This window comes from Globicephala melas, chromosome 8 (genome assembly GCF_963455315.2).
Source record: "Globicephala melas chromosome 8, mGloMel1.2, whole genome shotgun sequence".
NCBI lineage: Eukaryota > Metazoa > Chordata > Mammalia > Artiodactyla > Delphinidae > Globicephala > Globicephala melas.
Genome location: NC_083321.1, coordinates 38,329,799 through 38,348,157, shown reverse-complemented (window position 1 = coordinate 38,348,157; position 18,359 = coordinate 38,329,799). Strand labels below are relative to the sequence as shown.

The following is an 18,359-nucleotide window of genomic DNA, read 5'->3' as shown; positions in this document are numbered from 1 at the left end:
AAAAAAAAAAAAAAAAGTAATGTTAGTTTATCATGCTGATGGTAAGAACAATTGCCCCCAATGCGCTCCTGCATAGTGGATCTTCCTTAGAGCAGCGCCCAGGCGATCGGATCCTGGCCTCAGCTTATAAAGCGAACGTAGAGGCTGACGCGAACCCTGTGCCCATGCCGGCCGGCGCGCTCGGAGGCAGGAACTTCCTGCCCACTGCTAGCCGCTCCCACTCCCGGCGCGCGCGCGCAGCCGGTGGAAGTGTGACTGAGAAAGGCGCTGTCAGTAACTTTCCGTCTCTGTGAACGGAGCAACCAAAACGACTTCTCGCAGAGTTGCAGAAGGTGCAAATGCGCCATTAACTAATTCCGCGTAAAGTTCCACTCACCGCGCAAGAGATGTCCCGTCACCCACTCCTTAGGACCTGCCCACTCCTAAGAGGAAGAAAGCAACTAAGAGAAAGTTTGAGGATGCAAGTTCCGGGAGGCTGTGGCCACGGCGCAGAGGGCGGGCGGCCCAACGGGGTGGGGCTCCGTGCTGTGTTCCCGGTTCTGGTGCTGATCCTGGGGCTCACGCTGCTCACCGCAGGTAGGCAGGAGGGAGAGAAGGAAGGAGGCAGGGAGGGAGGAGGGGTGGCTTTCACTACGCAGTGAGGTCCGAGTCCGGCTGGGGCTAAATATCTTAAAAAGCCCCAACCAACCCTGAACTCTGTATTGTGAAATGCGGATTCATTTACTGATTAAACAGTTGTATACTGACGCCTACTATGTGCAGAGTCGGCACCTGTAGGAGTCTGTGAGCACACACTCTGATGTTCTGTAAACCTCTGCCTCTCTTGCATCATGCCAGTTGCTGGAACGGAGAGGCGTGAAATAAGAAATTTACTCTGGGACTTCCCTGGTGGTCCAGTGGTTGAGACTCCTCGCTTCCACTGCAGGGGGCACGGGTTCGATCCCTGATTGGGGAACTAAGATCCCGCATGCATGCTGCCAAAACAACAACAACAAGTTTATTTCCCACAGTTCTGGAAGCTGGGAAGTCCATGATCAAGGTGCTGACTGATTTGGTTCCTGATGAGGGACCCCTTCCCGGCTTGTAGGTGAACGCTTTTTACTATATCCTCAGGTTTGGAGAGATGTCTCATATTTCTCATGTCTCTTATTTTTTATTTTTATTTATTTATTTTTTGGCTGCGTGGCATGTGGGATCTTAATTCCCCGATCAGGGACCAAACCCATGTCCCCTGCAGTGGAAGCACAGAGTCTAAACCACTTGACCACCAGGAAACTCCCTCTCATGTCTCTTATAAGAGCACTAATCTGATTCATGAGGGCTCACCCTCATGACCTAATTATCTCCCAAAGGCCCCTCCTCCAAATACCATCACACTGGGGATTAGGCCACAACATATGAATTTGGTGGGGACACAAACAGTCCATAACACATCCGCCAAACACATTTGTGGATTAGAAGCAACATTGCTAAGATGGCAATACTTGCCAAATTGATCTACAGATTCAGTTCAATTCCTATTAGAAACTTAGCTGACTTCTTTGTAGAAATTGATAAACTGTTTCTCAAATTCCTCTGAAATTGCAAGGCACCCAGCATAGCCAAAACAATCTTGGGGAAAAAAAAAAAAAAGAACAAAGTTGAAGGAGTTTATGTGGATTAATGAGGGGCCATAAACTAAGGGCCTTTGTATCTGAAGACCCCTCCCCCCGTCCCCACAAAAAGGGAAGTTGTTTCCAATTATATGGCAGTGTTTTAGAGCCCCAGGCCTATGTTTCTTCCAAGGGTCTTCTATAACACAGTTCTCATATTGCCCCAGGTTTTCTGGAAGTGGAGATGGCAGGAAGGACTCAGATGGTTTTCCTGAATGAAAATGCGACTATCTTTTGCAAGATCCCTGGTTTCCCACACCTGGACATCAACAGTATGGGTATCACCTGGTTTCGGAAGGCTCAGTTTTCTGAAATAGAGATCAAACTGTTTGAATTTTTTGGAGACCACAAAGTGGCATTCCGACCTGGAGCCAACGTGTCTCCATGGAGGCTGAAGAGGGGGGATGCCTCACTGCAGCTGCCTGGGGTCCAACTGTGGGAAGCAGGAGAGTACCGATGTGAGTTGGTGGTCACTCCTCAGAAGGCACAGGGGAGAGTCTGGCTGGAAGTTGTAGGTGAGTGCCTGAGGGCAGTGCCCTGTGATTCCCATGGTGATGGGGCTTGGGGTGGAGATGTAGATGGGCCAAGTGGAGCAGAGCATGGGCCTAGGAGTCACATAGACATGGGTTTGAGTCCTGGGCTTCCATGGACTTCTAGACAACTTTGGACAAGTTATTAATCATGCTGAATCTCAATGCCCTTCCCTCTAAACAAATGTAATAATACTTTTCTAAGAGGATTGACTGTAGTGAAGAGGCTATGAAAAATGCAAGGAGGATGCTTAGAATAGTGTTTGGCCCATTTTAAGTTCGCAGTAAAAGATAGTCAAAGTAATTATATAATTTCCTTAGTGTGTGGACAGTTAGTCTTCACTGAAGAGGTACCTCTGAAAGGTAGCTGGGGAAGGAGAGAGATTGCACTCTGGTTCCATGGATCTGAATCCTATTCTATCTAACTTTGTTGCTTCCAAACTGAGTGATTGGGTCAGCCATTTAACATCTTTACACGTGAATTTTCCCATGTGCAAATGAATTTTCCATGTGCAAAATGAGGCAATAAGTCATACCTGCCTCATAGTGTTCTGAGGATTACACAACATCATGTAGGAAAATGCTCAGCCAGTGCTGTTGTGAGGTAGGTGCTCAGTCAAGATTTATAACAACACTTTTCCCTAAACACGTTTTTGAGCTCCACTTTCTTCTATTATAAATAGGTCAGATACTCTGTGGATGAGCTTGGGGCTGCCATAACAAAACACCACCGACTGGGTGGCTTAAACAACAGAAATTTATTTTCTCACAATTCTGGAGTCTAGATGAGATCAAGGTGGCAGCAGGGTTGGTTTCTTCAGAGGCCTCTCTCCTTGGCTTGTAGGTGCTTGTCTTCTGCCTGTGTCTTCACCCCCTCTTCCCTCTGTATTTGTGTATCCTAATCTCCTCTTCTTATACAGACATCAGTCATATTAGATTAGGATTCAACCTAATGATCTCATTTAACTTACCAACCTCAATGAAAACCCTACCTTCAAATATAGTCACAGTCTGAGGGACTAGGACTGGGGATTAGGACTTCAACATATGAATTTGGGGGGGGCATACAATTCAGCCTGTAACTGAAGGGCAGTGTCTGTGAGCCCTCCATAATTGTACTTAAGACTTTGAATGTTTTGTACATATTAATTTTGGTAATGGGGATGTATATTAGAATTCATTTCCTCTGCAACTGACAGAAAGCCTAAAATAAAAGGGGTTTTTTTCCCAAAAATTAGATACACTTTATTTTTTAGAAGAGTTTTAGATTTACAGAGAAATTGGAAAGTTAGTACCGAGTTCCCATATTACTCTTGCCTCCACACCCCACTTGCCCCATTAGTATCGTCTTGTATTTATGGTATATTTGTTATAATTGATGAATTGATTATTCATTAATAATGTTCTTTTTGGGTTAGTATTAGTTCTCTTTGGGTTCTCTTTGGGTTAGTTCTCTTTGGGTTAGTATTAGTATGGTATATCTTTCTCAATCCTTTTACTTTTACTCTATTTGGGTCCTCATATTTAAAGTGGGTTTCTTGTAGAAAGCACGTGTTTGAGTCTTTTTTTTATCCGCTATGACAGTCTCTGTCTTTTAGTTGATGTAGTTAGACCATTCATTTAAAGTGATTGCGTATATAGTTGGACTGATATGTATTGTGTTTGTATCTGTTTTCTATTTGGTGCCCTTTGTTTTTTAAATTTTTTAATTTAACTTTCCACCTCTTTTTATGCCTTCTCTGTTTTGTTTTTTTTTTGTTCTTTTGCAGTACGCGGGCCTCTTACTGTTGTGGCCTCTCCCGTTGCAGAGCACAGGCTCTGGACGCGCAGACTCAGCGGCCATGGCTCACAGGCCTAGCTGCTCCGCGGCATGTGAGATCTTCCTGGACCGGGGCACGAACCCGTGTCGCTTGCATCAGCAGGCAGACTCTCAACCACTGCACCACCAGGGAAGCCCCCCTTCTCTGGTTTTAATTGAATATTTTATATGATACCATTTTCTCTCTTTTCTCTGTATATCAATTATACTTATTTAAAATTTATTTTAATCGTTGTCCTAGAGTTTGCAGTGTACATTTACAACTAATTTAAGTCTGCTTTCAAATAACACTGTATTGCTCCATGGGTAGTACAGGTCCTTAATAACAGAGTATTTCCAGTTCTTCTCTCCCATCTCTTATAACATTACTGTCATTCATTTAACTTTTTCATATGCTATAACCACCCAGTACATTGTTGCTATTATTATTTTGAATGAACACAATGATCTGTTAGATCAGTTAAGCATAAGAAAAATAAATGTTTTATTTTGCCTTCATTTATTCCTTCTCTGACACTCTTCCTTTCTTTTTGTAGATTCTCGTTTCTGACCTATATCATTCTCCATCTCTCTGAAGAACTTCTTTTAACATGTAGCAAAGCAGGTCTTCTGGTGACAGATTTCCTCAGTTTTTGTCTGAGAAAGTATACTTCATTTTTGAAGGGTAATTCTTCTGGATATAGGAGTCTAGATTTGTGGGGTTTTCTTTCTTCGAATACTTTAAATATTTCACTCCACTCTCTTCTTTCTTGCATTTAAGAAGTCCCATGTCATCCTTATCATTGTTCCTCTATAGGTAAGTTATTTTTTTCCTCTGGCTTCTTTCAAGATTTTCTCTTTGTTTTTTTGCATTTTGAATATGGTATACCTAGGTATAAATTTTTTTTTTTTTCTTTTTTTGGTATTTTTCTGCTCGGTGTTGTCTGAGCTTCCTGGATCTGTGCTTTGGTGTCTGTCATTAATTTTGGAAAATTCTCAGCCATTATTTTTCAAAATGTTTCTTCTGCTCCTTTCTCTTTTCTTCTTCTGGTATTCCTATTACATATGTTACCTTTTGCTGTCATCTCACAGTTCTTGGATATTCTGTTCCCTTCTGGTTTTTTCCCCATTCTTTTTTCTCTTTGCATTTCAGTTTGGGAAGTTTCTATTGACATTTTTAAGCTAGCTAATTCTTTCCTTGGCACTGTGAAGTTTACTGATGAGCCCATCAGAGGCATTCTTCATTTCTTTTATAATGTTTTTGATTTCTAGCATTTCCTTTTGATTCTTTCTTAAAGTTTCCATCTGTCTATTTACATTATCCATTTGTTCTTGCATATTGTCTGCTTTTTCCATTAGTGCTCTTAACATTTTAATCATTATTTAGAATTCTCTATCTGATAATTCTAAAATCTGTGTCATACGAGAGTCTTGTTCTGAGGCTTGCTTTGTCTTTTCATACTTTTCAGCATGCCTTGTAATTTTTTGTTGAAAACCAGATATTATGTATCAGGTAGTAAGAACTGAGGTGAATAGGCTTTTGGTGTGAGAGTCTATGTTGCTTTGGCTAGGCGTTAGGCTGTGTTTAGTGTTAATGCTGTACCTGTAGGTGCCAGAGTTTTCCCCCTTCCTTGTTTTGTTTGAATTTCCCTATGAACACCTTAAACAGAGCCTGTGTTTAACAGCTCTCTCAGTTGTAATCTGTTACCATTCTGGAACTCTGTTGATGTAGTGGTAAGGTGTTGTGGAGGAGAAGCAGTCTATACTCGTATGGTTAAATCTCATTCTTTTGAGTTGCCTGAACCCCTAGGCTGTCTCACCTTCAGAAGTGTTTCTAGGTGAGGCGGGAAGGCTAGAGGGGGCTGGAGTTGGCTAATCATCACTATCCCAGGTCAGGCAAGACTCTGGCAAAGTCTTTTCCCTTGAGAGCATCCTTTATTATGGAGAATGCACTGGGTATATTTTTAAATAGTTAACTTTTCCTCTCCCCATTGCTCAAAATAGGAGGGAATTTTTCTTGGATCTTCACAGTGAGAGCGTGGTGGGATTCTGGGAGGTAAAACTCATGAAAGTGTTGTGACCCCCCCCTAAGACTGGGCCTTTAGGAGTTTTTTATTCTCAATCTAGTCCACACTTATCCTTTAGCAATTTGTCAGAGTTACTGCTTAAGTGTGTCGACCAGTTTATTACTCCAGTACCTTCTGCTTAAGGTTTTATGATCTCGGCTGTGATTCTCTCAATCTGCCTGTCTTTTTTCAGGGTGGTGGTTTGCCCTGTCACCTCAATTCTCTGAAGGATCTAAGAAAAGCTGTGGATTTACAGTTTGTTCAGCTCAGCTTTTTTTCCTGTTATGAGGATAGAAGTGATGACTTTAGGTCTTTACATGTCAGAGGGAAGCGAGAAGTCAATAGTGCTTTTAAGAAGGTAGTTTATTTTCCTTTCACAAAACTGTAGCTAACCCAGGGCATGTGTGGCAGTTCTGTGATCATCTAGGACCCAGGATCCTTTTATGTCATCACTTTGCCATCCTCAACCTGCATTTCCACCTTGTGCTTGGAAATGTCTTCTCCATCTCCAGCCATGACATGGTATTGCAGCCATTCTGCAAGAAGGAAGAAGTGGAGGGGGAGAGACACTGTCCTTTTCTTTAAGATACCCTTGTTATTTCAGGAGACTTCTTAGAAGTTGCTCTCACTACTTCTGAATACATCCAAACTTCCAGACCCTTAGTTCACATGCCTACACCCAGCTGCAGAGAAAGGTGGGAGAAGTAGCTTTAACTTGGAGGTGTCTTTGAAGAATAGAGATTCGCAGCAAGTAGCAGTCTCTGCCACAACACTGTTCCAAGGCTTTCCTCAGATTCTCAACCGTGTCTATGACACAGAGGGGCTTAAGAAACTCTGCTTTATAAAATTGCTGTGAGTTTCGGGGTCACAGCATATCGGCACCCTGCCAGCACTGGAACCAGCGTACCCAGATCATTTAGCCTAGGCAGAATACCATTCAGTTGACTCACCTTTCCTGAAGGCTTGCCATGGGTCTGACATTGGGCTAATAATAAGCAAGTCCCTACCCACCCTCAAGGCATGATTTCTCTCCCCTGGCAGCTCACCCAGTCAGTAGCTTGTTTCTGGAGCGAGCCGTGGTGAAAGATAATGAAGACAGACATATTTTGTGTAAGTCAAGTGGATTCTACCCAGAGTATATTAACATAACATGGAAAAGGTGGACCCAGAAGGATCCCCAGTTCCAGGAGATTTCTGAGGACGTTATCACTGGCCCCACCATGAAGAATGAGGATGGTACATTTAATATCACCAGCGACTTGAGGCTGAAGCCCTCTCTGGAAGACAATGTGACCATCTACCAGTGTGTGGTATGGCATGTATCCTCACTCATGTGCCAGAGTTTCAACTTCACCCCGATTCTGATAGGTAAGCAGCCCCCTAGACATTTCCCCAACTCTTCCTCTTGAGGGGAATATAATATCAACTTTGGTTCCCACACAGTCTAGGGGAATATGGGGGCCAATAGGGAAGGAGAGAAAGCTTGGTCTGGTTTAGCTCAGCCCCAGAGTCAGCAGTCCAGATTAGGTCCTTAAGCTGGGACAGATGGTCTAATAGGTAGAGAGTGGTGATGACCTGGCTTCCAGGGTCATGGCTCTGGTCCTGCTGGTCCAATGCATCTGCCTAGAGGTGAGGGAGGTAAGGAAGGCAGAAGCTAACCAGTGGCCCTGGGAAATGTGGTCAGGGTGTGCCAGGTGGGGCTTGGGATGGCCCTGAAGGGAGAGAGAAATTGTTCCTGGAAGTAAGGACTAGGGATTGTGTGGGTGGGTGGTGTGTGCAGGGATGTGTTTGGGATACGTGTGGGGCATGGGGAATATGAAATTGAAATATGCTTTGTGTGTATGGTATAAGGCATTTGTCTGGGTGATATATGTATGTCTTAGTCCGTATGGGCTGCTATTGGGTTGGCCAAAAGGTTCATTCGTTTTTTTCCATAAGATGGCTCTACTAGCACTTAGTTGTCTTTAACGTCATTCAAAACAATTTTGTTAGATTGTACGTGACAGCTGTCATATCAGTGTGCATTTAAAAAAAGACATCAAAATTGGTGAAGTTTTGTGTAGCCATTTTAATATTGAAGATGGAAGAAAAAAAGCAACATTTTTGGCATATTATGCTTTATTATTTCAAGAAAAGTAAAAACACAACCGAAATGCAAAAAAGACTTGTGCAGTGTATGGAGAAGGTTGCTGTGACTGATCAAACGTGTCGAAAGTGGTTTGCGAAGTTTCGTGCTGGAGATTTCTTGCTGGACGATGCTCCACGGTCAGGTAGACCAGTTGAAGTTGATAGCGATCAAATCAAGACATTAATTGAGAACAATCAACATTATACCACGCAGGAGATAGCCAACATACTCAAAATATCCAAACCAAGCGTTGAAAATCATTTGCACCAGCTTGGTTATGTTCATCTCTTTGATGTTTGGGTTGCACATAAGTTAAGCAAAAAAAACCTTCTTGACCGTATTTCTGCATGCGATTCTCTACTTAAACATAACAAAAATGTTCTGTTTTTAAAACAAATTGTGACGGGCGATGAAAACTGGATACTGTACAATAACGTGAAACGGAAGAGATCGTAGGCAAGCGAATTGAACCACCACCAGCCACACGAAATGCCGGTTTTCATCCAAAGAAGGTGATGTGTATATGGTGGGATTGGAAGGGAGTCCTCTATTATGAGCTCCTTCCGGAAAACCAAACGATTAATTCCAACATGTACTGCTCCCAATTAGACCAACTGAAAGCAGTACTTGACGAAAAGCATCCAGGATTAGTCAACAGAAAACACATAATCTTCCATCAGGAAGATTACATCCATTACATCCATTACATCCATTACTTCCATTACATCCATAATGTAACACCACGTGTTTCTTTGATGACCAGGCAAAAACTGTTACAGCTCGGCTGGGAAGTTCTGATTCATCTGCCGTATTCACCAGACATTGCACCTTTGGATTTCCATTTATTTAGGTCTTTACAAAATTCTCTTAATGGAAAAAAAATTCAATTCCCTGGAAGACTATAAAAGGCACCTGCAACAGTTCTTTGCTCAAAAAGATTAAAAGTTTTGGGAAGGTGGAATTATGAAGTTGCCTGAAAAACAGAAGACAGTGGAACAAAAGGGTGAATACGTTGTTCAATAAGTTCTTGGTGAAAATGAAAAATGTGTCTTTTATTTTTACTTAAAAATCGAAGGCACGTTTTGGCCAACCCAATACAACAAATTGCCACAGACTGGGTCACTTATAAAGAACAGAACTTTATTTTTCACAGTTCTGGAGGCTGGAATTCTGAGATTAGTGCGCCACTATGGCTGAGAGCCCTTTTCCAGGTTTCAGACCTCTCATGGTGTCCTCACATGGTGGAAGGGGTGAGGGATCTCTCGAGGGCCTCCTTTATAAGGCACTAATCTGACTCATGAGGGCTCCACCCTCATGACCTAAAGCTCCCCAAAGCCCCACCTCCTAATACCATTGTAATGGGCATTAGGATTTCAACATAAGAATTTTGAGGGGAGATAGACATTCAGTCTACAGCAGTATACAAGTGATACAGGGTAGTGTAGTAGTATGGAAGCTTTGGACGTATGCATGGTATGTGTATATTGTATGTGGTGTTTGATATTGCGGTGTTTTTCTGGCAAGTGCTAAGCAGGCTGTTTGATGTGTGAAGGTGTTAAGTGATAGGATGGAGGATGCAAAGACGTGTGGCAGAGGGTTGGCGGTTCTATCTCTGACAGGGAAGATGATACACAGCCACACAGATCCTAGAAGCAGTCGTGTGGTCTTCTTTGGCCCCTGCCAGTAGGTTTCCTCTTAATGTTCTCCTCTTCTTTCTCTCTGCAGAATCTGAGAAGAAAACTGACTCGTGGATTGTTTGGTTGTGTATTGGATTAATCTCTGCTGGACTGATCATATTAATTTTATTTTTATGTTTTTTTCTTTGGAAAAGATAAGAGGCTGCAAAGCAAAGTTTAGACTTATGTTTTGGAGTAGACTCTGGGAATTCAGAATTCATGGCCAATGCATGGTGTTGGGGAGTTCTCAGGGTTGATGCTGGGATATTCTAAGATGTGTTTATGATGTGTAGAAATTTATTACCAATTTCTAGGTAATAAAATTGCCTCCAGTTATTTATGAGCCTGCCAAGGCAGAATCTGTGCAATAGCTAATATATCTCATTATAAATGCTTTAGGAAAAACAGAAAAATCGATTAATCAAGAAAAAAGGCTGTTTGTCTAAAGCTGACCAACTGATTCATAGAGCCTGCTGGAGGGTGAGAGACACCGGAATCAGAGCCTGCTAGGGGATGAGAGACCCTGGAAGCTGGAGCTAGTTGCTCTAGTGGAGGCCAGTCTGGATCAGATGACAGCCACCGGACATGTAAGCAAATCTAGCTGAGATCATCAGCATCAACAGAACCAACTCTCAAATGCATGAGAAATACTTATTTTTTCTTTTTCTTTTTCTTTTTGGTGGATGGGCTGTGTCACAGCATGTGGGATCTTAATATTCCCGGCCAGGGATCGAACCCGTGTCCCCTACAGTGGAAGCATGGAGTCTTAACCACTGGAGCGCCAGGGAAGACGCTTTGTTTTTCTTGCTTTCTTTTTTTGAGAAATACTTATTTTTTCAAAGCCACTGTGTTTTAGGGTGGTTTGTTACATAGCAAAAGCTAACTGATACAGCTCCCCAGGAAGTTGAATTTTGACCCAAAAGTGTGGTTGCCGTGGAGATGTGCTGCTGAGAGCCCCTCCAAGACAGAGCCTGCTATGAAGAGTGTACTTAGCCACCATGTTCCAGCTATGGTATCTCAGGGATCTGCTGTAGCTTTTGAGCTTATGCCATGCTCTCCTGGCCAGCCAATGGCCGATCAAGGCAGGAATCTTTGGAGCTCCCTGTTGGGATGGCTGAGATTTTCTTGGAGTTGCACTGTCATCTGACGCTCTTGCTAGCCAATCGTCCTTTCTTCCTCCCTTCACAGGTATAAGACCTACGTCAAAGTTTCAGTCAGAACTGTAGTTATTTACTTCTGTCTGGTTTACGCTGGAGTATCTTCCCTTCCCCAATAATAATGGCATTATAGGGAAAACTGGAGTTGATCAAGTGAAGAGTACACAGAGGCAGGGCTGCGTAATAAATTGTGTAGTGTATCACTGCTTTACTCATTGGCATCAGTGCCTGGAAGGACCTAAGTATGGGGGACAGAGAGAAGTTCACACTCCTGTACCCAAGTTGGCCAGTCTAGGTGGCCTGCCTTTCACATCACTCCAGAGTTGGGCCAGCCCAGAGTGTAAATAGAGTAGGGTGTAGGTAGATGGAGATGTACAATGCCCCAGTCAGGTGGTCCTGGCACAGAGGATGCCAGTAATCTAGATTCTAATGCAACAAACCCACTCTCTGGAACTCAGTTCTGACCTTAATCCCATTGTTCGGCCTTTCCGCAATTCCTTTCAAGTTGGAACAGATCTGTTGTTCTTCAGGCCTGCCCCAGTCTAGGGTCAGCAGCATTCATGTCTTCTTCCCCCAAGTCTTCTGCATGTCTTGGTACAATAGGGTGTCTGACAGTGGACCTGGGGAGACCTCAAAGGTGAGCCCAGAGATGTGTGGGGAGCCAGGGCTACTCCCTGCAGCAAGCTCCCTAGGAAAGTTCTCCCTAAAAGAAGATGTTGGAGAGGAACTCAAGAGCAGGACAGAGCTGGGAGGATGCTACCTGAGGAGAATGGGTTCTATAGAAGCTGGGTGAGTCCTCCCCAGCAGAAAGGCTGGAGGTCCACCTTAGTGGGCCACATGTGGGCCATGCAGTGACTGGCTGGATATGCCAAATCCAGAGGCATTAGGCCTGAGCAGGTTTCCAGTATGGGTAGGGGGCTAGTTTTCCCAGACTGGCAATTCAGTTTCACTACTGGAAGAGGGTGGCTTGGCTTCCCTCCTCTCTTGAACTCAGGACTGAGGCCCAGGACACATGTCACAACACCTGGTGTGAGTTAGGGACAGACAGGAGTGGCAGATGTGCCCCATTAGTCTGCATTGCCACCTGACTGGCTGTGGGAAAGGTAGCCTGGAAGGTAGGGACCCCAGTCCATTTGCAAGAAGGCGGAAGATGGAGGGTTCATCATACACATGGGTGGGAGAAAGTGTTGGTGAGGTCCTGTAATAGGGAAGAAACTTTGTATTCTATTACAAGTTAATCACTAAAGGGATGTTGCCTATAAGCTTAAATTATACATAATGGCCCGTCTCTGGGAACCCTGCCTCCCACTAATGAGTATTAAGCTAAAATACCTTTGTTTAGCTCAAGGGAAACATCCTGACCAGGCCCACCTGTGAATGACTGCAGGAAGGAAGAAATTAACACATACCCTCTGGAAGCTGACAGGAACCAGGACATGTTTGACTTTACCCCCTCCCCTTTTAGTATAAAAGAAGCCTGAATTTCTAACTCAGGCAAGATGGTTCTTAGGGGCACGAGCCACCACCTTCTCCGTCTGCTGGTTTTGTGAATAAAGTCGCTGTTCTTTGCCCCAACAACTCGTCTCTTGATTTATTGGCCTGGCATGTGGCGAGCAGTACAAGCTTGGACTCAGTTAACAGTCCCTCTGGCTCCCTTGGTGTTTTGGACGTGATCTAGGCTGTCACTTATCATAGCTGAGTCTGTATCAGTCTCATATCTGGGACCTTCCTGAGTTGCGCTTTCCCTTCCTGTTCTTGGTCTAGAGACATGACGCTTGAGATCAAGGTGGCACCCCTAGAGGAAGGTGGCGCTCAGGAGATTGGGACTGTGCAGCAGGGGAAGGGAGCAGGGCTGTGGTTTGAGACAGACTCGGGTTCAAATCTTGGGCCTGCCACTTACTAGCTGTGAGATGTTAGCAAGTTAACAGCAAGTCTGATCCCGACTCCTCATCTGCAAACCCAGAGAACAGTGCCTCTGTCAGCACTGGACCACAGTGACCTGAGATACATCCTTGGGATCTGGAGAGCCAGCTCTGCACACAGGGTGTGGACGAGCTTGGACTGCTACATCTGCTCTCACGTGACACCCAGTGCTGTCCTCGAGGCGGAATATCAGAAACAAAATTCTCACAAAAGTTCCTGCTGGGCTGAGTGGAGCTCAGGGGAGCTCCCTTGTCTAGTTTAGACAAGTGCCTTAAAAAGGGGGTGCCCCCAAATGGTGGGAGCACTGTCAGTGGACAAGAACATCCGGTGGAGGGTGTCAAGGAAGGTCTGGTCCAGCTGTCCCTCCATGCCTGGAACTTTCCAGCTCCTCCCTGAGCTAAGCCTAAAGGCTAGGGGTCTCAGAGCGGAAAGCCTCGACCAGTGGTTCTGAGTTTTGGGGATCAAGTAGGTCTTGTCTGTGGTCAGCAGGTGGCGCTGAGCCCTCAGTTCTGCCGGTTCACTGTCACCAGCTGTTTAAGGTGCATGAGTGGAGGAAGGTTACTCTGGATGGTCCCCAGAGAAGGTGCTGCCCAGGGGCTTCTCATTAGTGAGTCTGGTCTCCTGCTCTGGTCTTAAGGACGGTCAAGCTGAGTCCCAAGAGCCAGGCACTGTCCCCAGAACTCTGGGCCAGCTCTGAGGAGCTTCTCATCCCTTCTTCCTCTAAGCCAGAAACGGGTCAGCTCAGCAAAGAATCAATGTTGGGGGGTCTGTGGGTGCAGAGAGGGGGCATCTTAGAGCTTCGACCAGCAGCTTCCTGGCCATTCAGGCCTGCCTCTGGAGTAGCCTGGGACAAACTCTCACTGATCCAGCCAAAGCCCTCTGCAGGCCTCAAACTGCAGCATTGACCTTGGCTTGTCCTGTACATTATCCACCATTCATTCATTCATTCAGCACTTACTCAGGGCCAGTCACAGTGCTGAGTCAGGCACAGTCCCTGACCTCAAGGAGCCATGGACTTGGGGATGGGGAGACGGACCCATAAACACAGGCAAAAGTAGAATGCCCACAAGCACAGAGGAAGGGAAGGGACCATCGCTTTCTAGAGGAATCAGGGGAGGCTTCAAGGAGGCATCATTTGGCTTGGACCTTAATGGATTTCAACAGGTAGAGATGAGGCTTGGGCATTCCAGGCAAAGGGAATAAACAGGCAAAAGCTCAGATGTAGGAAGATAAATACAAGGAGGGGATGCTGAGGCTGCCAGCGGGACGAGTGGTTGCACAGTGTCCTGGCCAGAGAACAGTAAGCTGTAAGGCTGGAAAGCAGGCAAAGCCTGAAATGACTGGTCACAGGTCTAGCCTTGACCAGAAGGTGATGAGGAACTACTGGAGGCACTTGACGTTGGAGAGAATGATGTCTTTTAATAAGACCACTCTGGTGGCTACATGGCAGATGGTGTGCAGAGGATGAGATGGAGACAAGAAGCCCAGGTAACAGTTGCAGTCACAGCCCCTGTCATCGGGGTCTGAGCTGGGAGGGGACATTGTGTAGAAAGTAAGACCAGGCAGAGAAACGCATCACCAGGGGACATATAATAGCACCTTCTCTCAGCATTTGCTTGCTCAGTTGTCTCACCACGTGGCTGATTGAATAGCAGTCTCAACAGTTAACATTTATTGAGCACTTATTATGGACGAGGCACTCAAGCATTTGACATAACGCTTTTCACTTACTCCAACAATTCTATGAGGTAGGTACTTGTAGTATCCCCACTTTATAGATGAGGCAACTGAGGCACAGAGAGGTTAAGTTATGTGACCAAGGTCTTAGAACTCAAGCAACTGTTTTGAGAGCTAACGCTCCAATTGCCACACTAATGCCTGTGACATACCCGCCTCTCTCCTGAGCCCCTCGGCCTTCCATCAGCCCCCTGGGAGTGGAGGCAGGGCTCAGGGCTATAAGCCTGATGGGTGCCCAACGGAGACGGTCAGACGGTCTTGTAGGGCTGGGCTACCAAAGGCAGGAAGGGGAAGTCTCTGAACTAGGGGAAGAGGGCCAGCCCCAGGTCCCTTTCCTGGCCTCCCAGCTGGGGTCCATGGCGCCTCGAGATGTAGGCTGGCAGCTGCCAGCCCCTGCTCTCCCTGCCCACCAGCAAGAACAGCCCAGAGTTTAGGTCACGAAGGGGGAGGCTTTATTGACAATGGAGAAGGCAGAATTCTGGGCAAGTACACACAGCACTGCTCCAAGAGTCCGGCTTGGGGGTCAAGCCTGTCAGGACCAAGGGCCTTTGTGCCTCAGGGACCTCACACACCCACTCCATCCTGAGCTTTCCAACATCTCCTTTTCTAGCAACCCAAAGGCCCTCCATGGCCACCCTCTGGACAAAGTGAGTGGCAGCCACTGGGTGGGGGGGAGCCAGGCCAGGGTACAGTCTGAGGCCTGCCAAGCGTGGTGGGCCCAGGACCCCAGTCTCTCCCCACCCTCTTTCAGCTTGGCATGCCAGGGTCCGCCCCAGCCCACTCCAGCCTCCCAGGGCCGGGGACAGAATGGAAGTAGGCAGGTGCAGCAGCCCCAGCCCCTGGAGCCCCCGCTGAAGAAGCCTTGGGGTCAGGGGTAAGGGGCCCGTCTCCCCTTCCCCGTGCCTGGGCAGGGCTCAGCAAGGTAAGCCTCCAGGTGCCATTTCCTCTCTGCCAAGCCCGCCCCAGGGAGGCTCCACATCTCCAGCCCTCCAGCTAGACTGTGTTCCCTCATTGCCTGCCCTCCCCAGCAGGCCAGGCCCACCCTTTTGGCCATCACCTTTTCAGGGACCAAGTAGGGGCTGGGGCCTCAGCACAGGCATCTCTCAGGGCCACAGAAACAGAGCAGCAGGCCTCCCATCTGGGGACTGTTCTTCCCCAGCCACCCGTCCAGCTTGCAGCCGGTCGGTCGTGGGGGCCGAGGACTAGATGGAGTCCCAGCTTTAGGGCCTGACACTTCCCACAGCTCCCCTAGCCTGGGGCAGGGTCGGGGGGAAAGCCAGTCCTGAGTTGGGGCTGGGAGGAGCAGGGACAAAAATAACCCGGTACAGGCTCCTGCTGAGGCCAGAAATAGAGTAGCGACAAGTGCCTTGCAACACCCTGGGCGAGCAGCAGGCAGGGAGGTTGAGATGAGGAGGGCCCAGCCTCTTAACAGGTCCTGGCCTGGCCGAGGGGCCCGCACTACGTCCAGTCTACATACCATGCCACACTGGCCTGCACGCACATGAGGAAGGGGGCCCAAGGGAGCAGGGCTCAGGACAGGGAATCTGGAGAGATGCTGAACTTGGCCTTGGCCTTGGCCACGGCCACGCTGCGCTTGCGCAGGGGCCCGCGGGCGAGGGTCAGGACATCCAGCAGGCTGGGGTCCTCATCCAGCTGGCGGGCCGTGCAGAGCGGCGTGGGCACTTTGATGGTATTGCCAAACTTGGAGTAGTCCACAGAGTAGCGGCCATCCTCCTCAGCCACGATGGGTACAAAGCGCTGGCCCCACAGGATCTCGTCGGCCAGGTAAGAGGTGCGGGCCTGGGTGGTGATGCCCGTGGTTTCCACCACACCTTCCAGGATGACGATGATCTCAAGGTCCTGATGGTGGTGCAGGTCGCAGGGCGCCAGGTCATAGAGCGGGCTGTTGGCGTCAATGACGTGGTAGATGATGAGGGGAGCCACCAGGAAGATGTTATTGCCACCCACACCATTCTCCATGGGGATGTCCACCTGGTGGAGGGGTACCACCTCGCCCTCAGGGCTGGTGGTCTTGCGCACCACCTGCATGTGGATGGTGGCGCTGATGATCATGCTCTTGCGGAGGTCGCCCACGCGCAGCATGAAGCAGAGGCGGCTGTGGCGCAGGGCGATGACCGCATGCTTGCTGAAGATGAGGGTCTCAGCCCGCCGGTGGGCCTGGGCAGTCTTCATGAAGATGCAGCCCAGCATGATGGCATTGATCATGAGCCCCACGATGTTCTGCACAATGAGGATCAGGATGGCCAGAGGGCACTCCTCGGTCACCATGCGCCCGCCGAAACCGATGGTCACCTGCACCTCAATGGAGAAAAGGAAGGCAGATGAAAAGGAGTGGATGCTGGTGACGCAGGGCACAGCAGCACCCTCACCAGGGGCCAGGTCACCGTGGGCGAAGGCGATGAGCCACCAGACCATGGCAAAGAGCAGCCAGCTGCACAGGAAGGACATGGTGAAGATGAGCAGCGTGTATGGCCACTTGAGGTCCACCAGCGTGGTGAACACGTCCTGCAGGAAGCGACCTTGCTCCCGGATGTTCTTGTGGGCCACGTTGCAGTTGCCATTCTTGGACACGAAACGGGCTCTCCGCTCACGGGCACGGTACCGGGGCTCTGTCGGGTCCTCTGCTAGCCGCGTCAGCACATACTCCTCAGGGATGATGCCTTTGCGGGACAGCATGGCTCCAGCGACCACCAGGGAGAGGTCTCCCCCATGGGGGAGGAGCAACCACCTGACTGAGCCTTCAACCTACTTTGGGGTTTCTGCCCTGGGACCACCCTAAGTCTGCACCGGCCTCACTTCTGAGATGCCTCCCCAGCTAGACTCATCCTCAGCTCCACCTGGCCCCTCCTTCACTTTATACCAGCCTCACACCTCAGCCCACCTGCCCACTGCCTACTGAACCCCCTACTCTGCCTGTTCCCCACCTGGCTCTGGATCCCAGCTCAGCTCTCCTCCACTCGCTGACCACCCCTGGGCGTCTCCCTAGGACCCTTCTCCCCACTCAGCCTTCTTTCTCAACCCACCTCTCCCACCTGGGAACGTCACACCTCCGGATCTTACCAACCGACCACACCCCACACAACCCGCACCGTATTTCCCGCCTCACCCATTTCGGCCCCGGGCTCCCCTCCAAGCTCCAGTTTCATACCGTCTCACCTCCAGGTACCTCTTTCCTAACCCACCCTCCGTAGCGCTCTCGCCGCTCTCCGATCTCCCTCTAGCTCTCGTCCTCTCTGTCTCCTTGGGATCCTCCGCCCTCCAGAGTCACCACTCCACCCAGCTCCACTCCTGATCCCCTCGCCCCCAGCGCGACCTGGCTGGCGGGGCCCACTCTAAGCCGCGGCCTCCCGGCTCCGCGCCGGCAGCACGCACGCCGGCGCCGCGACCCCGCCCGCCGTTCCGTCCCTGCCCCCACCCCGCGCTCCTCGCCGCGGCACCTGCTCCTGCTCATCAAGCCGCAGTCCTCGCCTCCCCGCCCCCTCCTGCTGCCCGGGCGCTCGCGGAGGGCCGTCCTCCGGTCCTTCTGTGTGTCAATCGGCCCGCGGAGGCCGACCTGTGCTAGGTGGGGTGGAGAATTGAGGACACCGAACGCCGGAGGCGTGGAGTGGGGGCCGGGGGCCGCCAGGGGGAGCCCGACCTATTCCTGGGCTGGAAGGCTGGCGGGCACAAGC

General features: G+C 48.5%; 2 protein-coding genes across 4 annotated transcripts; one reads left to right on the top strand and one right to left on the bottom strand.

The window, feature by feature from the left end:
• The first annotated feature begins 56 nt into the window (after positions 1-56).
• On the top strand, positions 57-12,573 carry NCR3LG1 (natural killer cell cytotoxicity receptor 3 ligand 1). Of its 3 annotated transcripts, XR_009564895.1 has the most exons (5): positions 57-576; positions 1,820-2,167; positions 7,088-7,414; positions 9,900-11,038; positions 12,350-12,573. XR_009564895.1 is itself a non-coding variant. In XM_060303455.1 (4 exons), the coding sequence occupies exons 1-4, from the start codon at positions 387-389 to the stop codon at positions 10,294-10,296; spliced, it is 912 nt and encodes a 303-aa protein (XP_060159438.1). In that variant the 5' UTR covers positions 57-386; the 3' UTR covers positions 10,297-12,573. The 3 variants fall into 3 exon arrangements, 2 of the variants coding, with proteins under 2 accessions (XP_060159438.1, XP_030687363.1); XM_060303455.1 differs by having other exon boundaries at positions 10,250-12,573; XM_030831503.2 differs by having other exon boundaries at positions 9,900-12,573.
• A 1,549-nt stretch (positions 12,574-14,122) lies between these two features.
• On the bottom strand, positions 14,123-18,090 carry KCNJ11 (potassium inwardly rectifying channel subfamily J member 11). The gene has a single exon (XM_030831502.2). The coding sequence runs from the start codon at positions 17,362-17,364 to the stop codon at positions 16,198-16,200; it is 1,167 nt and encodes a 388-aa protein (XP_030687362.1). The 5' UTR covers positions 17,365-18,090; the 3' UTR covers positions 14,123-16,197.
• Between the last annotated feature and the right edge of the window lie 269 nt (positions 18,091-18,359).

Coding starts and splice junctions, on each gene's coding strand:
- NCR3LG1 (XM_030831503.2), top strand. CDS start 387: ATGTCCCGTCACCCACTCCTTAGGACCTGCCCACTCCTAAGAGGAAGA. Junction 577..1,819: donor GCTCACGCTGCTCACCGCAG/GTAGGCAGGAGG, acceptor ATATTGCCCCAG/GTTTTCTGGAAGTGGAGATG. Junction 7,415..9,899: donor CTTCACCCCGATTCTGATAG/GTAAGCAGCCCC, acceptor TTCTCTCTGCAG/AATCTGAGAAGAAAACTGAC.
- KCNJ11 (XM_030831502.2), bottom strand. CDS start 17,364: ATGCTGTCCCGCAAAGGCATCATCCCTGAGGAGTATGTGCTGACGCGG.